General features: G+C 31.7%; 1 protein-coding gene and 5 non-coding genes across 6 annotated transcripts in view; 5 read left to right on the top strand and 1 right to left on the bottom strand.

The window, feature by feature from the left end:
• The window catches only part of LOC143204253 (MOXD1 homolog 1), a 110598-nt gene that overhangs the window by 6828 nt on the left and 83718 nt on the right, over positions 1-20052 (bottom strand). Inside the window, exons 5-9 of the mRNA XM_076416792.1 lie at positions 9610-9895; positions 7381-7501; positions 7100-7241; positions 3800-3916; positions 3438-3739 (exon numbers count right to left, since the gene is read on the bottom strand). Of these exons, the coding sequence (XP_076272907.1) occupies positions 3438-3739; positions 3800-3916; positions 7100-7241; positions 7381-7501; positions 9610-9895 (968 nt within the window). The remainder of the gene's footprint in view (positions 1-3437; positions 3740-3799; positions 3917-7099; positions 7242-7380; positions 7502-9609; positions 9896-20052) is intronic.
• Positions 58-129, top strand: TRNAQ-CUG (transfer RNA glutamine (anticodon CUG)). The gene has a single exon. It is a non-coding gene; the product is annotated as a tRNA-Gln (tRNA).
• On the top strand, positions 202-273 carry TRNAQ-CUG (transfer RNA glutamine (anticodon CUG)). The gene has a single exon. It is a non-coding gene; the product is annotated as a tRNA-Gln (tRNA).
• TRNAQ-CUG (transfer RNA glutamine (anticodon CUG)) lies at positions 346-417 on the top strand. The gene has a single exon. It is a non-coding gene; the product is annotated as a tRNA-Gln (tRNA).
• TRNAQ-CUG (transfer RNA glutamine (anticodon CUG)) lies at positions 2164-2235 on the top strand. Its single transcript has one exon. It is a non-coding gene; the product is annotated as a tRNA-Gln (tRNA).
• Positions 2442-2513, top strand: TRNAQ-CUG (transfer RNA glutamine (anticodon CUG)). The gene has a single exon. It is a non-coding gene; the product is annotated as a tRNA-Gln (tRNA).

Below are 20052 nucleotides of genomic sequence, written 5' to 3' on the forward strand. Positions count from 1 at the left end.
TGGCACATGAATAAAATATCTGTTCTAGATCTTGCTTCAAGGCAAGTAATATATAAAGGTTTCATGGTGTAATGGTTAGCACTCTGGACTCTGAATCCAGCGATCCGAGTTCAAATCTCGGTGGAACCTTGACAGTATTTTTAGTGGCATATGAATAGAATATCTGTTCTAGATCTTGCTTCAAGGCAAGTAATATATAGAGGTTCCATGGTGTAATGGTTAGCACTCTGGACTCTGAATCGAGCGATCCGATTTCAAATCTCGGTGGAACCTTGACAGTATTTTTAGTGGCAGAGGAATAAAATATCGGTTCTAGATCTTGCTTCAAGGCAAGTAATATATAGAGGTTCCATGGTGTAATGGTTAGCACTCTGGACTCTGAATCCAGCGATCCGAGTTCAAATATCGGTGGAACCTTCAATTTTTAAATCCTATATTTAACCGATTTGTTCTTTTTAGATTAAATGTATATATTTTCTTAATGTTTATTTGAAATTATTTAGTTTAACATATTCTTGTAATTAATTTTATCGGATATGCTATACTAACTGATCTTGAAGTATGTTTATAATAATAGGTTTTAATTAATAGAGGTTTTGTATGCTTTATAACTTAAAATATTAAATTATGCCAGGTTGGCTTCTATTTACTTTTTTATTTATATTCAGTACCGAGTACTCATAGATCTTGAATTTGTAGTTAGTAAAGATTATGTTGTGAGACTAAATTAGAAGTTTGAATACTTTTTTATAGAATAAAATAGACATTTGTTAGTTATATAAATAATTGGGTGGATGCACCTACATCTGACGTCCTCATGTATATATGGTTGCATAAGCAGATATTAAGCAGTTATTGTAAATTGTAATGAGCGCTACGGCGCATGCTCGTACTAATGCCATCCGGACAGGATGAAGATCCCGCCATCTTGATTCATTCTGTGTTGGGGCTTTGACCGAGATGTTTGTCGAAATAAATAGAGAGTGACTCAGGTGAATCCAGTGTTTTAATTGCCCAAACACCTTCACCAAATCAATTCTATAAAATCGGTTCTAACACATTATATTTATCGAAACTATTTGTTCGTTATTTAATTGGAACTTATAAAAAGTGTATACATTTAGTGTAAACTATAAGTTATTATAATTTTATAAATGAGGAATACATATTGATGTATTTTCTCACATTCGTCTTGCTTGTTAATTAATCCAGGTACATAGGAAAAGTAGTAATAAATTAATTGTAAATTAAGATTGTACTAAGCGTATCTAATAAAGTTGTTATATAAAAAAATTGGATCGAAGTTTGTTAATTCTATCTACAGATGATATTAGTTTTATCTATAAGGTGCAGTTATTTACCATAGATTTGTAACATGCATTTTATAAATTGTGTTTAATTGATATCTCCGAATCATTATATCAAAAGGACTTAATAAAGAAATAAAGAAAGTTTAGTGAACTGATACATTCTAATATGTTGTATATAAGGACTAATTTAAGTAAAAAATGGTCATTATCAAGAATCAATTTAGAAGACATCAAAATTAATACTAAATTGCCACAAAAAAATTGTGTAACATTACATTGTTGTTGAAAATTACGATATTTTGTGTTTAAATATTAAAATGGTTAATTAGTATTTTACGAATATAAAATATTAGTGAGAATAATTGTAACTGGATGTTCGGGTCGCGTAAATAGGAGTGTTATAAATAAAGGTTCTATGATATAATGGTTAGCATTCTGGACCCTGAATCCAACAATTCGAGTACAGATCTTGGTGGAGCCTTAACTGTATTTTTACTGATATATGAACAAACTATCTCTTTTAGATTTTGCTTCAAGGTAAATAATATGTAAAGATTTCATGGTGTAATGGTTAACATTCTGGACTTTAAATCTAGCGATCCGAGTTCAGATCTCGGTGGAGCCTTGACAGTATTTTTAGTGGCATATGAACAAAATGTCTGTTTTAGATCCTGCTTCAAGGCAAATGATATAAAGAGGTTCCATGGTGTGATGGTTAGCACTCTGGACTCTGAATCCAACGATCCGAGCTCAAATCTCGGTGGCACCTTGACAGTATTTTTTTCTGACATATGAACAAAATTTTAGATAGAAAATAGTTTTAGATCTTGCTTCAAGGCCAATAATATGTAGAGGTTCCATGGTGTAATGGTTAGCACACTGGACTCTGAATCCAGCGATCCGAGTTCAAATCTCGGTGGAGCATTGACATTTTTCGTGGCATATGAAGAAAATGTCTGTTTTAGATCCTGCTTCAAGGCAAATGATATATAGAGGTTCCATGGTGTAATGGTTAGCACTCTGGACTCTGAATCCAGCGATCCGAGTTCAAATCTCGGTTTGCATTATTTTTCGTGGCATTTGAACAAAATGTCTGTTTTAGATCCTGCTTCAAGGCAAATGATATATAGAGGTTCCATGGTGTAATGGTTAGCACTCTGGACTCTGAATCCAGCGATCCGAGTTCAAATCTCGGTGGAACCTTCATTTTTTTAAATCCTATTCTTTACAGATTTTGTTTTTTTTTAGATTAGATGTAGACATGTGCTTAATTTTGTTAATTTCCATGTTAAAAATCGTTAAAATATATTGTTATATAGTGTAGTAATCAGTTATCCTTGTAATTAATATTTTTACATAATTACATACATACTATATTAATTGATATTGAAAAATGTTCGTAACAGTGCGTTTGAATTAATAGATGCTTCGTATGTTTTATATCTTAAAACATTATGCCTTGAGTGGTATGCATTTACTTTTTTATAAGTTCAGTATCCAGTACTTGTAGATTTAGAAAACTAAACATGAAATCAGCTAAATTATAAATAACAGGTAGTAAGACTAATTTATGAATTTGAATTCTTTTTTAGTTATTAAAATATACAAAATATTTGTTTCTTAAACATATATATCTAAAACATTTTTTATTTAACTAGATCCAGGTTTATTAATTTTGTTTACAGATTTTGTTAGTTTTTATATAAACTGCAATTTTATTTCATAAATGTATAGTCTGCGTTCCTTAGAATACATTTGGTTCCACACAAGTTCGAATTATTGTATCAAGAGGACCCCATAAAGAATTAATGAAAGTTTAATCAACAGATGATCTATTCTGGTATGTCGATATATTGATTAATTTTAAGTAAAAACGCTGCTTATCAAGATTAAATTTTGAACAGATCAAAACTAAAACCAAAATTTTAAAAAACTGTTGATTGGTTTTTTACGCTTATAAAAAATTAAAGAGGATCGTTATATTGACGTTTGTGCCTCTAAACATAAATAAGGGTGCTATGAACAGAGGTTCTATGGTGTGATTCGGCGATCTGAATTCAAATGTCGGTGAAACCTAAGTATCTTTTTACATACCTTAAGTTGCATTATTATTGACTGTATACTCACTTTCCCTCTAAGAGTGCTTCCTCTACTTGTGTTATGTTCATACCATAGAACTCCTTAACGCCTAGAGTCTCGAAAAAATATCTAACCGGTGGGATAGAATAACACCCAGCCAATTCCGTCCTAGGATAATGTAAAACAAATGCCAAACACATCTCCTCCCTGGTGGAATAACCACCAAGGGTGGGAGCCTTTCTTTCTTTGGTCGAGTAAGTACATTCAGTGATGAGACCATCTCCAGGTAATATTGTAGTATCTTGAGAAAGAGCTCTGGATTGCTGATAGTTAAAGTCGTAGTGATCATCCTAAAAATGAGTAGATGTTTATGATACAGTGTAAATTAGTTCATTATTCGTATTACTTACTTGAGCGAGAGGAGGCAATTCTTTGCCAGCTCTGATATGGCGTAGCTTTAATTTCCTCCCAGCCAAATGCGAGTGTAACATAACGGAGACAACATTAATGCCTTCTTTAGGAAAAATCTGAAATATTAATTGCAGTTAGTTAGATTTCAATTAAAAATATGGTTTACTAATATTAATTTAAAAATATTCTTAAAATCAGTTATGGGCCTACAATCTAGTAGTCATAGCCTTCAAACGGCATGTGTTGCAATTTGATAGTTATGTGGTATTTTGGAAAAGTTACTGTTCATCAGATATCTGGTAATAATTTTAATCTGTATATTTTTGAGATTTGATAGTTGTATTATCTATTAAAATGGGCCAATTTGCCATAAAATTGTTAAATTTAAGTCCAAACAATTGAGTCTGCCTCTGCCAATATGTCCTTTTGAATTTTTTTCAACTATACATGGAATTTAATTACATTATGTTAAAATAATTATATTTACAGTTATCCACATTCTACGTGTAATTGTTCAGGATTAATAATATTTAATTCATGATTTGAAGCCGAGGAATTAAAATATATTAAATTATATAAATATATATTATTAAATTATTATATATAAATGAAATTCATATAATTACACCAGAGGGATAAGGTGACATTTTATCATTGTGCTTGTATATATATTTCTCACTAGAAAGAAGTATTTAGTCAGAAAAATTGATACAATATATATTAATAAAAATATTTTCTATTAACTTTTTCCCACCATCTTTACGTTAACATGATGGTATCCTGTCGAAAGAACGATATTTGTCTGGTTCATCATTTCAAGTCTGAATAATCACTTGTCGATATCGATGATATTTTTCAGTAAATTCGTGTGGTAGCCATTTGCCCTATATGGTATCTTTTCCATCACATGTAAACAACAGGAAATAATTGATTCATCAATTTTTAAGCTGTTCTTTGTTAAGATAATTAAAAAGGTCTTTCCAAATTATATTCACAATTAATGGAGTGAATGTTGGAAATTCAATTTTAAGCGTTTTATTAGTTATTATCGCTTGTATATGTTAAATATAAGATTTATATCGATACAAGAGCCAGTATAGAAAAGAAGAAGAGTTAGTAGGGGGCGCTGTAATTTATATTGAGACTGTTCAAAACTGTATAAAAGACCAGAGATTTACATAAAGTTTCTCCTTTGTTCCAAAGCCATAAGTGATGTTATTAATTCAATTCCGTACCGAATCATAAGTAATTCGTAACAGGCTATGGGCTCAGATTTCTCGGTATAAATGGGAAGAAGCAGTGGGCTGACAAAGAAGAGCGCAGGGGAATGGATGTTACGTAAAGTTCGAGTTCGGCAAATTATATATGTAAATATATACGCGAAGGAAAAGGAAAATAGGAAGATAGCTGCACGCAACAGACTGAACTAAGGCATGGAGTATTAGATCACTCTAGGCTCATCAAGGGCCAATGAAGCACTAGAAGACTAGAAACATGTGATCTTGAGTTATCGATAGGATAGAAAGACACATTGTAATCAATGGACTAATGAAGATTTTAGTAACGCGGCCGTGTATAATTTACAAGGTTTAGCGAAGCAATAAAAAAAATACAAATATGGGAAGGACTATAATTATCAGTAGAATAAAACAAAAACATTGTAATCAATGGAGAAGAGTTTAGTAACTCAGCTGTGTATAATTTACACGGATCAATGAAGCATTAGAAAATTAGACATGGGGTCCAATAGAATTACAGGACCAGTGAAGTACTGGTAAACTAGAAACATGGAGTCCGATAGACTACTATTAAAAATTGAAACCAATTAAGAAGAGTTTAGTTAGGATGTATTAGAATTTGATATAAATATCAATTCAACACAACTGGATCTAAAGTAGAAGATAAATCAAACTGGCGTTCGATCATTTTATAAATGGAACAATAGATCTAGATATCTATATCAGGGAATCGGAGGATTTAATTACTGAAACAAGATACCATAAATTAAGTTGATCATTGTATGGATTGAGAAATGTACCTAAATGTTGAGATCGAAAGACAATGCTCATTTCGTTATGTTCTTTGATGACTCATTAATAAAGGGACACGAAGAGCAAAGAGTGGATTTAATGGAAAGTATTTATGAAGTATAAAATAAGTAGAATATTTTCTTTTAAAGGAAATAGGAGAGACAGAAAAAGTGTTTAATATCTCATCATTTAACAACTGCTTGAGGAACGTGGAGGATTGTAACACCGATTGAAATTAATATTGATGATAGTGCAGAAATAATTAGAGATGTAATATTTAGAAGTGATTTAGATAGACCAATAAAAGGCTCATGGAAAGTTCCAAAAATAGTACTACGATAAGGGACTTGAAGGAGCAAGTTATGATGGCTAGGATGCTAACCGACTAGGAAAAGTTTTAGTAGATTCATACAATTTTATAAAGGCAACCCAGTGGCATGGAATAAATTAATTCGAAGGCAAATACATATGTATATTTGGCATCCTAAGAACAAACTAAAGAATTAATATTAAAAGTTAAAATTTTTTTTTGAGTGTTGTGAGAAGAAAATTAATTGTTATGTTTGTTTATAACATACTTGTGCAAACTAGTTCGATAAAATTATTAAGTTAAATTTTCACCATATAGAAATAGAATAGTTCAAAGAAATTTGTATGCAGTATGTAATAGTGTCGTTCTGGCAATTTAAATGTTTTTTTGAAATTTTTGTTCATAGTGTTAATTAGGTTAAGTTGTTAGGTACATTTAAATTGAGATAGTGTGTTAAATATATGTTTTATATCGATACAACGGCCAGCATAGAAAAGAAGAAGAAAAGTTAGTATAGGGCGCTGTCATTTGTATCGAGACCATTTTAAAATTGTATAAAAAACTAGAGATGAAAATAAAGTTTCTCTTTAGTTTAGCTATAAGTGGTGTTACTAATTCCGTCCCGTCCCAAATCATAAGAGATTCGTAATAGTATACGATGAGTAACTTACTTAATTTTTAACTTAATATAATATTAACGCAAAGATCGTTATTTTGTGTAAAAAATATCAAATCTTGATATTGTTATTTGCCTACGTTGATGCTTCACCAATAGAAACTCATGATTAAAATACATGCAAGCATCTAATACATTCTTGTTATTATACATTTATTTTGCTCAAATCTGTCTATATGAAAACGCACTGTACTAGTAATTCCCTATAATTAGACACCACATGATTTAAGAGTATAAAATCAATGTTCCTTTATCGTATAGGAATAGTCCGTTCCTGGCTTACCTCTTTCGTACAACCTAGACTGCAGTAACCTGCCGTTTTATACTCATTTTGAAGAGGTGGTATAAAGTGTAAATTTGATGGTGCTACTCCGGTCACAAGTATGGCACCTTCATTTTTTCGAAGCTTGCTGGTATATTGAAGCCTAGAAACACGAAATATTTTGAATGGGCACACGACAATTTGTTGAAAATTATGTTTTATGTGTGTCTAATTTTTCTCCAGCCTTGATTGTATAATTTATGGAGCACTTCAGTTTTATTATAATGCAAGCGCATACGTACCTTAAGCCCGTGGTATCCATGACCGTTTTCATTTGGGGATTGTCAAAATGAACTTCTAACATAAAGTATGAATTTTTCCTGCTTCCCAATGGCAGACCAACATGATTTGGGAAGTCTTCGCCTTAAAAATCGGAAATATATCAATTAATAATGATTCTGTTAACACTTTTTCATCGTATGGAAATAATAATGTATAATATATTATTGCAAGAAAAGAAAAGTTGTTGTTCTTGTAAAAAAATGTTACTTCTTTTGGTGAGTCCTTTTAATATTCTTTGTAGTCTTAAAAACTGAGTGAGTCATTATGATAGTCTTACAATATTATTTTACTAAATCTTAATCAATCTTAATTTTGCATTAGTTTATTATTGCCCTTCTTTTGATCTTGGATCAATTCACAAATAGGCTGAGTATAAATAAGCTAGGGATAAATACTATGTGACTATCTATTTTCCATTAAAATCAAACTAGACTACCTTAAGTTAAAGTTAATTGTGATACTTATACACTTTTGTAGGAATTTGTGTGGTTAGGCTCGATTCTAGTCTTAGAGTGAAAGCCAGGATATGTTATTCCACAATATCTTCGGTTTTGGTGCATGTGCTTATTGACTCTTTAATTTTAAAACGGAGAAAAATTCGACATTGGCGCATGCGTATATACAGCTTTATTTACTTATTTTTTATCGTGATTATTAGATTCAATCTCGAATATATTAAGCAGGTAAATAGGTTCAGTAGGTAAATAAAAATGGTAAAATTTTGGAAATAACACATTTTATATAAAAAAGAATTGAATAAAACGAAATAATAAAATTTATTTTATTATTTAAATAAATTTACATATGTGATTAATTAACATGAACTCCAAGAACCATATAAATAAACATTACCATAAAAAAGACCGAAATCGTTTAGATCAAATACACCCAATATAGTTAAAACGAAACGAAAAAGCCACCACTATATATGAATGCAGTAAAATTTTCCTAAAAATCTCCTAATATTATGGCTAGTATTCTTGATCCACAAACCCCGTTAATTAATTGACTATCTGGTGCTTTCGATTAATATATTGTACATTTACTAGCCTAAAAAATGGATGAATGGAAATTATTTTTATAAAAACAATAATTTATTTACCTATATTCTTATATAATCATGCATCGTATTTTCCATTATGTATGTCATTTGATCATTAGGGTGTCGTTCATAGTTTTATATTTTGTTTATTTGGCCCAGGTCTACTTCTGTTAGCAAATTTAATTATTTCAAAGTATCACTGTACACTGTTCTTACATCTTAGCAAAATGCTGTCTATTTTCTTATTCTCTGATTCTCTGAATTCACATTCTTCGACTTTTATTGTCAACAAATTCTAGTTACATCTTAGCTGTTAAATAAAATTTAAATCATTACTAAATATTACCAGTTACTACAGTTTTTGGTACTATTCTTGATGGACAAACCTCATTAATGACTTGACTACTTCCAACACAACAAGAATTATTTTCTTTTCTGTTCTTGTTACTATTTTTTTAGTTTTCTATACAAGAGAGTGTGCATGAGTCAAATCCGGAGATGTTGTGAAGTAACGTATCCTGTAAAAGCCTTCTTTGTAGGTTACGTAGCGATGAAAATTGGTAATTAATCAAAGGACTGTTTTAGTAGCATTTCATTACCATCACTTTCATATCTGCATATTTAGAGTCCATGAGTACAAATAGGCCTTATGATTAATTTATATTCCAACAAATTAGATCTTTCTTCTAAATTAGATCTAAATTCAGAGTATCTTCTAACTATCTACTGTGCAAACTCGTAAACATAGACGCAAATTTAAAATCGACAATGTGAATCAAGAAATAAAACGATTATATAGATAGAGATAAGGACCAACTTATAGTAATGCTATTGGGAGCCTGAACTTAGCTCTTAAAACATTTTTTAGATTTAATTGTGAAAAAAAAACTGTGCTTAATTAATAAACATTAACACTGTGCTTTAATAATATTTTTGGTAATTGTTGTTTAATTTTAGTGGATTATTCCTTTTGAGCTTATCGAAATTTTCGTTGGTCTTGTTAGAACCATGTTTTTATTGGTATTAGATTTTTTTCATTCCACAAATGATATTTTTCAAAAAATATCATGATCAAGCACTAACTATAACTGCATTATAGCTCCATTGTGCCACCCTATATTTTAAGTAATTGAAAATTATGTTTTACCTTTAGAGCCGATTGCCCATGCTACTATGGGTGTCAGGCACTTTTCCCAAGCCGGCGGCATGCTGTCGTAACATAACTGACCCTCCTCCGCGGCGTATTTCTCCCACAGAGATATGTTTGAATTGTCGGGTAGGTCGCACTCATGCATAATCATATGGTGCACCATGTTTCCGTGCTTCTTGCCGATCAACGGCTCAAATCCGGTAATATGATGCTTGGTATTTAGTGTGGGTGCTTTAAATACTTTACACCAGTATACTGTATCCACATTATTGGGAATTCTGAACTGAAATAAAAAATATAAATAAATAATAGTATACAAATGTGTAAACACAAAGAAAAACAAGTGCATTTTGATTAAATACAAATTAAAGAACTAACATAATTATTTATAAGTATTACACGTTGTCTGAATCGTTTTCATATATAATTGTATGATAAATAAATTAATAAGTCTTCAGTCTAATGTATGCTTTTGGATTAGTTTCAAAACGATAGATAAACGATCATTTCATGTGTTGATCAAACTTTGTTTTTATGTGGAAAATATTGTTGACAGTTGCTTTATAAGGGTTATGGAACATCAGCAGCTAGACTTTGTTAGCTTGTAGGTTGAATTTAAACATGGTTATACAAGCACCGATGATGCTGACCAAAAATAATAATTAACATATTAGTAATAATTACTGGGAACTGACTGAATGAATTTTGACCAGCAACCACATATCTTCTTTCTTCTAAATTTCTAAACTTAAATTTATATTAAAACTAGGCTAGAAATGTATTTATAATAATTAATAGATGGGTTTTCATAGTTTCACGTTTGTAGATTTTGGTCTTTTTCAGTCTACGAATTATGTGTTGTCCACTTGCCCTGACGAATCTTTTGGTTTGCCTTTGAAGTCTTCATTGTGTACGTACAAGATTTGGCGTCACACAATGCTTGAAATATTTTAAATATTCCTTATATTAGTATTCTAAGTAAGCTGCCTGAAGTTTCTTTATATTTTTTTTAATTTACAATATTCATTCTTGAATTCATTCGCATTTCATATATTGCTTTAGGAACATTTTGTTTATTTTATATATCAAGCGTTCGTGCTAAGCTTTGTTGAAGGCTCGTGCTACGTCTAGGGAATCTGAAAACCATTATTAGTTGAATGGAAAACAGTCGTTAAAAGATGTGTAAAATGCAATCGAAAACTTAAGGAGTAAAAGGACAGTTGGAATAAAGTTATTGTGCTTTGAGATTCTTAAAGGTTCGTTTGTTCTTAAATACGAAAATATTAAAATTATTACATTAATTAATATAATCTGATATTTGGGCAGAGGTCAGAGTAAATACAACATAAAAAAGAATATAAGAGTTTCCATGGATTAATTGCTTCACATGTGTACTGAATATGCTTAGATAAGAGTCTCACAATATTTACATTTATAACAGTATATATTTATAACCTACTTTCAATTTAAAAAACTCACAATTTTAATTTAAAATTAGAAAGGCTTCAATACATCAAGCATGAATCACACAACAGAAAATAGGTTCTACTTATCGTGAACTTTATTTGTTAGATTGCATGCCACATGTGATTACAGTTCATTACAGAAAACTCTTCTTTTCTACCTGATAAGCAATGAAGTCGCGTGTTTAGAGGCTTCGAATTTGGGATCATGCCCATCGCATATAAACATGTGCAAATAGTTGATGAATACATGAACTGCTTAACTATTTGAAAGTTGATTGAGAGTTTAAGCTAGGTTTTCCCTAATAAGTCCTACAATTCATTATCCTCAAATTACTATTAAATAACTTTTTGACAAACGGTGAAACTAAAACAACAGCATCACTATATGTTTCTAAAAGTGTTTGATGGGCTTCATCATCAGATTTCTTCACATCAAACAACAAAAGTAATGAGTTTTGAAAAATTTTGAGTATCCCATGATTAGCACTAATTAATTACTGCGTCTTATGCTACCGCTATTTTATGAAAAGAAATGTTAAAAACCATCTAATTAGGTTATGTTTATTTTAAACAGTTGTTTACATTGGTATTTGTGCTACTGCATTTTCACCAATTGATGATGATGAGATAACGATGATCAAAATACATGTTTGCGTGTATTTGATCAATATTTAAATTTTCCGTTTAGAATTAGTCGAAGCCCACAACATTTCTCTACATGTCGCCTATCGTTTGAGTCGTTGTGATTTTACAATTCGCGTATTCCTTCAATTACATTCTCATATTGAACAACCCGTTATTAATTTGGTATATTACAAATATATACTAAAAACCTTTATGATTCCAAGTATATTTTTATTGAGTTACAAGATATGTCTGGAGAAAATCATATTACTTTTTCTTTCCCGCTTTATCGAGTTTAAACCAGGATATGTTTTTTTGATTTTTTGTGTTCCACCGTTTTTTTCTATATGGCTCCTGTTTTATGTATTCAATCCTTATTGAGACGAGAAAGGGTCTAGGTTTATGTTACATATACATCGGATATATGTATTGCTTCGTTTCCCTTTATCACTTTTTTGGTTTTAAACGATATTATAGGTCGGATCTACAGGGACGTAAGTAAAACGTATCAGGAGTTTAAAATAAATGACTAGGATGGGATCGGGACGTATTACACTCTTAGTGATCAGACCTTTGATAAATGTCCTCCCGTTTTTGTTATCACTTCATATTTATTGGCCATTTTTATATATTGAAAAGATAAAATAAATTTATTCCTCATTCATGATATTCATGTTATTCATCGATCCATAATGGGGAGAAATTTCACTAATCATATAACTGGCTGTTCCTATGGAAGCATTTAGAATATTTTTCAGGTCTCGCTGTAGGTAATGATTAGCAACTTTTGTAGTCTTGTATATTGGTCTATGTATCGACACAAAAATCTGTTAGGACGCGGTTCTTCTGGAAGGTTGATGAGAAACGCGGTGGTTTTTTGTTGTCTGGCCACAATCCTTTTTAATGTTCGTCGGTATCTGTTAGTTAACTTTGGGTTTAGCCAGGTTTTTGGGTTTAGGTTTTTAGAACAAAGACCGTAATACTCAAAAATATATACTGCAAGGCTTGGCATGCGAACTTGTATGTATAACTAAGTAATACATATAGTCTCTTCAAAGTTGCTGTGAATATAATTTGTAGATTCGTTTTAGAATCAGACAATATTTTCCTTCTCATTTTATTCAAGTTATAAGGAGATACAATGCTACCCGATAAGTTCGAACATGTAAACGAACCAGCCTGTCAATGTTGTCCGGTTGTCAAACGTATGCAAAATTCTTCAAAACAATAGTGATAAGAGGTTATAAGCCGGCAAATGTTGTCTTAACGCTTTGCTTGTTTTCATATATTTCAAATCGCTGCTTATTTTTCTCGTATTAAAAATGCCGATGCCAGACAAAACGGATTCCCTCTTTAATCGAATTTTTACTGTTAAATATTAATTTGCTGCGGTTTTTATTGAAAATATTTTTAGCGAATTGCATCCGTACTGAATATTAGTATCGACCTGGTCACTGAAATGTATTGAGGAGGTCTAATGGAACTTCCAGACATTGCTTTTAAAAGAATACAATTTTTAGCAAAAACATATAATAAATTCAGAAAACATGATTTAAAATCGTATATTTAGATGAGACATGGATATTTCTGAATGATGTCATTATAACATATAAATAGTGTTAAGACAACTAAAGTTAATGGAAAAAGATAAAGGTTGGAATAACTATTGATTAGGTTTTATTAATAATAACATTTATTAATAATTCATTCTAGATATATTGTGCTTCATGTTGGAAATAGGAAAGGTTGATGGCACCTTCGGTTTGAATGACTGATGACTTCGATCAGACACATTGAAGAAGGAATTGAGAAATGATGGAATCGTGAACAAACGTTCGATGGATCGGAGATGAAGCTTAGTTATTCATTTGAGTGAAATTTTCTAAATATGGGATTTTGATTCAATGCTGATTATTTCCGAGGCAGGGTGATGAGAGTGGAAACAAGTGAAGATGTGAATATAACTAATATACGATAATTGTAGGAAATCGTATTCTCAGAGTGTGAAAGATTTATGTCCATTAGATATGTGTGTAATTATTCAGAATATACATGAATATTTGGTTAAAATGTGCGAGGAGAGAAAATACGTACTACTCAAGAACACAGAAAGTAGCCGAAGAAATAAAAAATAAAGTGATCAAAACGATTTGACAAGGAAATACATCATCGAGGGAAACAAGAACTGTATGTAAAAAGGTAAATATGTACTCTAATGACGTAAAATATATATTAGGCTATTACCAACCCCTCATGGCGGCGTGAAAAACAGTTCAATGTATATAACCAAGCTAATCTGACCTATAAATTACTGTGGATCTATAATTAATTATAGTTTAAATTATTATTTACATGGAAGCCTTGTTGCTTTTTGCACTCACTTCATGGTGCTTATACTATTTTATCTATTTCCAGCACATTAAGTATAGCTTGTCCAACATACACTGCCAGAATGATGATTGTATAGTGACTTTGGCACTTTTCAAGCTTAATTATGATTAACAGCGATTTATTAAACATACAATCGCTACTTAGTATTCCTAAATTTAGTAAATGTATGGGGAAAGAACCTAGTTACATATTGACATTAATTAAGCTTTTTCTTAATGACTTTGTTATCGTCCACCGAGGTACATACGACCAATTGCATGACATGGTCCTAAATTAATTCCGCCACGTGCATCATCGTTCATTATTTCATTTGCTTTTATCTTATTTTATTTAGTGTTGTCAACTCTAATGTCTAAGACTTTCTTAGATACAACAATAAACAATATTTGATTATATATTATATCATTTCTGCCTTCCTTAAATATCGAACATCAGAACATCTACTATATTTCAATATTAATATCTATATTGTCATAATTTACGAATAATTAGAAGAAATTATATAAGAAAGTAAATTAAGGCTTAATATATACAGTTTAATTTCGTATAGGTGATGCAGCTCATAATAAAATTCAATGATGACATCAAAGGATAAGCTGATTCCGAGCTATACCCAGTGAATACGATTAAGCACTATGTAACCCCGGATATTTTTCAAGTACAAAATTATTTTGTATTTTATTTACGTTAATTTGTACTTTATTTGTAACCATGTATCAGATTTACGTTGTTTGAAGTAAAAAAGAATTTCGTAAATCTAATCAAACCCCTATGTACCCTATCCCAGTTTCAAAAAATGACAGGAGGCTTGATCCTTTTTTAGTCTCTATGAGGTTTGAATACGTAATAGAGCGACATTCTGGAAGAAAGCGGATAAAGACAAGTGCTGTGATTGTTTAGACTTGATAAAATATATTAAATGTACCAGGCTTTTGATTAAATGATTTAGATGTTTATATTTTCTGATTGGGTGAAGTGAAGTTGTAAAGTAAGATACTGTGCGATGTTGTGCTATATAATCGGTATATTACTGAAATATAGGTCAATTTTCTTAGTTTGGTTTTATATTTTAGGTTAAATAAAGGATATTTCTTTGCCTATGTAACATAATATAAACTTATTTAATGGATGATGCATTCGAAGCTCCAACCAATACGGCTTACTACATGCCAAAGAGTAAAAGGTAATTTAAAAGAGCAATGTCTGGTGAATAATATACTTAGATAGTAATATATGTAAAGCTAAATTAAAACACTTGATACGTTTTGTACCAAATACTATATACAGCGTGGGACGACTTTTGCCGCTACGCCATTCAATAATTGAATTGTTGAACGAGCTGTGTGTACTGTGGCCCCATCTTGCTGCAACCACATGTCTTCTAGTCCTTGCTCTTCCATTTCCAGCACAAAGAAATTTTCAATCATATTTTGGTACCGTTCTGCAACATCTTGGTCATTTTCAAAAAATAGGGACCAATGATGTTTCCAGCATGAATACCATACCATACAGTTATTTTTAGTGAATGCAATAATGTTTCATGAATTAGTTGAGGATTCTGTCTTCCCCAAAACCGACTGTTTAGATCTAAATAGACGAAAACGAAAGAATTTAGACGAAAAATCTTCAATTTCACCAGACAGCCTTAGTATTGCATTACTGTACTCAACTCGTTGATCAGGATCTCTCGGTAGCAATTTGGACCAATTGAATTTTGTACGGAAACATTTTAAAATCAGTTTTCAAAGTTAGCCTTAAATTGCGTTCGGAAATTTGTAACTACGAACCACGCATACGAATTGATGTTTCTGGAGACTTTGCAACACTATCACGCATCGGAGCCACATTTTCGGCGTTACGGGACGTCCGTTGTCTTCCTGTCTGCTGTCGTACCGTACTGTCGAAAAGTCTCATGGAAACGATAAATGTGGATTTGTGAGGCAGTGGACGATTTGTATATTTTTGACGCAATTTCCGTTCAGTGGCAATAATGGAACGGTTATTTTCAATAAATATCGTCACGATTTCTGCTCGTTCTTGTGGCGCAACACAACACAATGGTTAAGCGAAACTGAGCTAAACGTCACATAATCAAGATTCAAAATGGTAGCGGGTCTTTTGCGCCACCTTATATTATTTGATTTCTTAAAATATAAATTACTATATTGCTATATATATGTAGCTATATATTATCTATCGTGCTATTATCTATAATCTAATAAAGCTCTGATCTTAGGACATCACATTGTTTCACTTGAAATCACTGTTAGTGTGCTTCTATGCTTAACATAAAGGTCGTAGATTAATTTAAAAAAAATCAGACGACACAAATTATTGGCTAACTTTAAAAATATTATCCTTTATTGTAATATAAGTAATGCAGTTAAAAATTCTATTTTGGTCTTTTCCTTTTTTAAAAGCGAATTTATTAATATTAAAAATTGCAAACTCTAATCAAGGATAAATGAGTTGTTCTGATCCATCATGTTGCTAATTTTCTGGCAAGTTTATAGCTGTCACTGCAGAATTTCTGAGATTTCTTGACGACGATCCAGTTATTTTTATCCCTATTGGGAACAAATGGCAGATACACCAAAGCTTCTGGTACTAGATATTAATTATAAGGTCAGGTTTGAACAGCTTATGTCAGAATTGTTAAATTATTCCTTTCTAATTTTACTTCAAACATTTAGCGTGGCCACCTTGGCGTCAATAGTGGTTTTAACAATACTCAAAACTACAAAATTGCTTGTTTTCGTTTCCTTTCAGCACTGTATCACAACTGAAAATTGGGTTTATTACATTTATGTGAGGAATGCATTAAAAGGAAGAGAGAAGAAAAGTTCAATGCATTAAAAGGAAGAGAGAAGAAAAGTTCAATTTTTCGTTCTGAAATTGATATGGAAGCCAGTTATGGGGAGAATGAACATAAACAAGATACAAATTTTTCAGGAAACAATAATAAGAGGTGTTGTAGATACATGCAGGCACTGTAGGCTGATTGCTTACACAGAGATGTTCAGATACCCATTGCTACTTATGAAATTAAGATAATTACAAAGAAACATGAGACTCTTTACAACTACTTTAAACATTCCTCGATGCAGTTAAGTGGGGCTCCGGCAGAAGTTTCGCAGCTAAAGCAGTAAGATCAACTATTCGAATTGGAAAACATCCAAGCTTTGAAGAACACCTCTAGTCACTGGGTTCTTTGCACAAATATCGCAACCAAAGGTGTAAGGCCGCCAAAGCCTAACTAAAGTTGCAATGCAATAATATAGTTTACTGCAATTTAAAGTCATCAAAACTTGAGTAATCATTCCACGCAGGGTATAAATTTGTAAAAAAGAGTGCTATTTAGGAGATTATGAAAGGGAAACTGGTGCATGAAGGCATAGGAGATGCTTTGCATCAGTCATCTTTGTTTCAAATAATTTTACAACAATTATAAGCTCTGGTCGTATCTTTGGCAGGGGTGTAAGGTCCTTAAGAATCATGCGACTGATAATGAACTTGCTACGAATACTGTGCTTTTGAAATGCACCTAGAAAAAGGGATTTGGTTTATATTATAATATATTTAAACCTTCAGTGCCTTTTTGAACGCGATGTTTGAGAGTCGCGACTTCTTTCCATAAAATAGAATAATTATTTTAAGCACAATAAAAGTAACACTAAGCTATAAAAGCACAATAATCCCAGCACATCTCATAATTTTTGAATTGTTTTAAAAACACATTATATGTTAGTGGGTCTTAATAAAAAAACTAGCCGTTGTTGGAGAAATCCGATAGCTTTTGTAGCAAACTGACTTTGGAGCCCTTTTACTTGTTTATTGTTGTTGATTCATTTTGCGCACTGGTTGATCGCAGCTGACGATTACAGATAGACTTTTTGTGGATTAATTAAACACTTTACTTTACCTAGTGTATTTACACTAATTACAATTAAGTGAACCAAGGCTATTTTTAATTTGGGTCTTTCTGTCTTGATTTCTTGATCCTGAATAATGAATTGTGAAATTTAGTGAATGAATTGGAATCCCTAGGTTCACCTTATTTAAGATGGCATGTAGGTCGCTCCTATTTTGAAAGCATACTCTATCTGCCACTCACCTTCTTTTCTAATCAACGGCCAATTATAAGGCTTTTCCATATTTCAAATATACCAGAGGCAAAACATATTAACAGTTTTACTAATTTACCTCTCTGAAATCCTTAGTAGTCGGTGAGGATTAAAATCAATGTATTAGTTTGAAAACAAATGGAGTCCAAATGTTAATTTGAGCAATGCGTAAAATTTGAAAAAATCACTTGAGAAGTTTTTCGAACATTTAAATTTTAATGCTCAGCAACATGGTATTTACGATAAGAAAAAATGTTTTAAAGATACCAACGGACACTTAGACGAATTCTAAATCAAATTTCCTACGCCAATTAGTATCAACATGTTATATAATCCCAATAAATCCACGCTGCACCCGTTCGCGGAATACAAACTATTGAATCTAAATGTCCAAGTAGTCAATAAAGAAAATTAACGTTACATTTGAATCACTTCCATCCGAATAAAAAACACATTTGTATAATCGCGTAACGTCATCCGTCATCAAATCGGGCGGATTCCATAAATTCGCACGGAAAAAAAACGAGTATGTTTTATTCTCGTGTCGTAGGGAGCCGAAGAACAGAAACAGGACCGATACGAAATATTAAACGAATTTCGAGAATCCGCGGAGGCACCGGGCGCCGACAGAATATTAAGCCCAACAATTAGAATTCAATAAACACGAGACGATACTTTGCTTTGCAGATGTACGTTGCTAATCAGGAACCGATTCAGAGACAGATATGATCCGATACAACGCATAGATGTCGCTGTATCCGGTTCATTTTCGCCTCTTGAAAATTGGTAGCGAGAGCTTCGAACTTGTCCGGATGAAATATTTTGCTGCTGTATTTACTGATTGTCTATATTTTTTACATTATAAGTATGGCTTATTATATATTAAAAGGAACAATTTAACACATATACACCAATTTTAGTTTATTAATAAGCATTCAATAATTGACCAGGTGCATAGAATAACAGATGCAATTTAAGAAGCATGTGAAGAAGCTAAAGCAGGTGTACAACAAGGAAGTCAGTTCAAAAGGTGGGCGCCAGTTCTTTACCTATTCTACACATGTGATATACCACTAATAGAAATTATTATGATGGCTACATTTGTTAACTATACTTGCTCTTGGAGACAATAGCGAAGAAGCCACATGAAAATTACAACAATAAACTGAAAATATAAATAATTCGGACCCAGTTTGAACCTATTGGGACTGTTCCTTACAGTTCACTTATAATCAGATCATACAAGCATTAATAACAATAAATAATAACATCAGCGCTCTCGAAATACATTTTGATGTAAAAGTCCGATAGAAGGAACTTGTAAAAAGTAATAACAAGACACAGATTCTAAGAAATCAAAACATTTGTTCTTGCGTAGTGTAGTGAGGTGTATTTAATAGAAAAACAGAAGAATTAATACATAAACGTAATTACACCGGAGGCTAAGATAGGACCGAGGTGTCCTCCTAGATATATAACTAGATAAGTTGGCATAGTTTAAGGGGCTTGTCAATACCGAGTCTTTTGTTTTGTTATTATTCGGTTAGCCTTTAGACCAAAAATCTGACGAGTTTGGTTAGATCTATAAACTGAACAATACTTTGTCAATAAATAAGGCTATACAGTTCTAAATTATTAAAAAATTAAGATTTTGGTATTACGTTTTCTTAGCTTCAATCAACTTCTTTACACTAATATTAACGTGTATATTAGTATCAGCTCTAAAGGTTTGAGTACTAAGCATGTCGTCTTGTTCGATCTTTATTTCGAAATTTTCGAAATATTCGAATAATTTCGAAAGATCACTGTTTCTGAAGTACCACACTATTTTGTTC

This window comes from Rhynchophorus ferrugineus, unplaced genomic scaffold, assembly GCF_030347505.1.
Source record: "Rhynchophorus ferrugineus isolate W39M unplaced genomic scaffold, kcgeb_rfMv2 rfM1, whole genome shotgun sequence".
Taxonomy (NCBI): Eukaryota; Metazoa; Arthropoda; class Insecta; order Coleoptera; family Curculionidae; genus Rhynchophorus; species Rhynchophorus ferrugineus.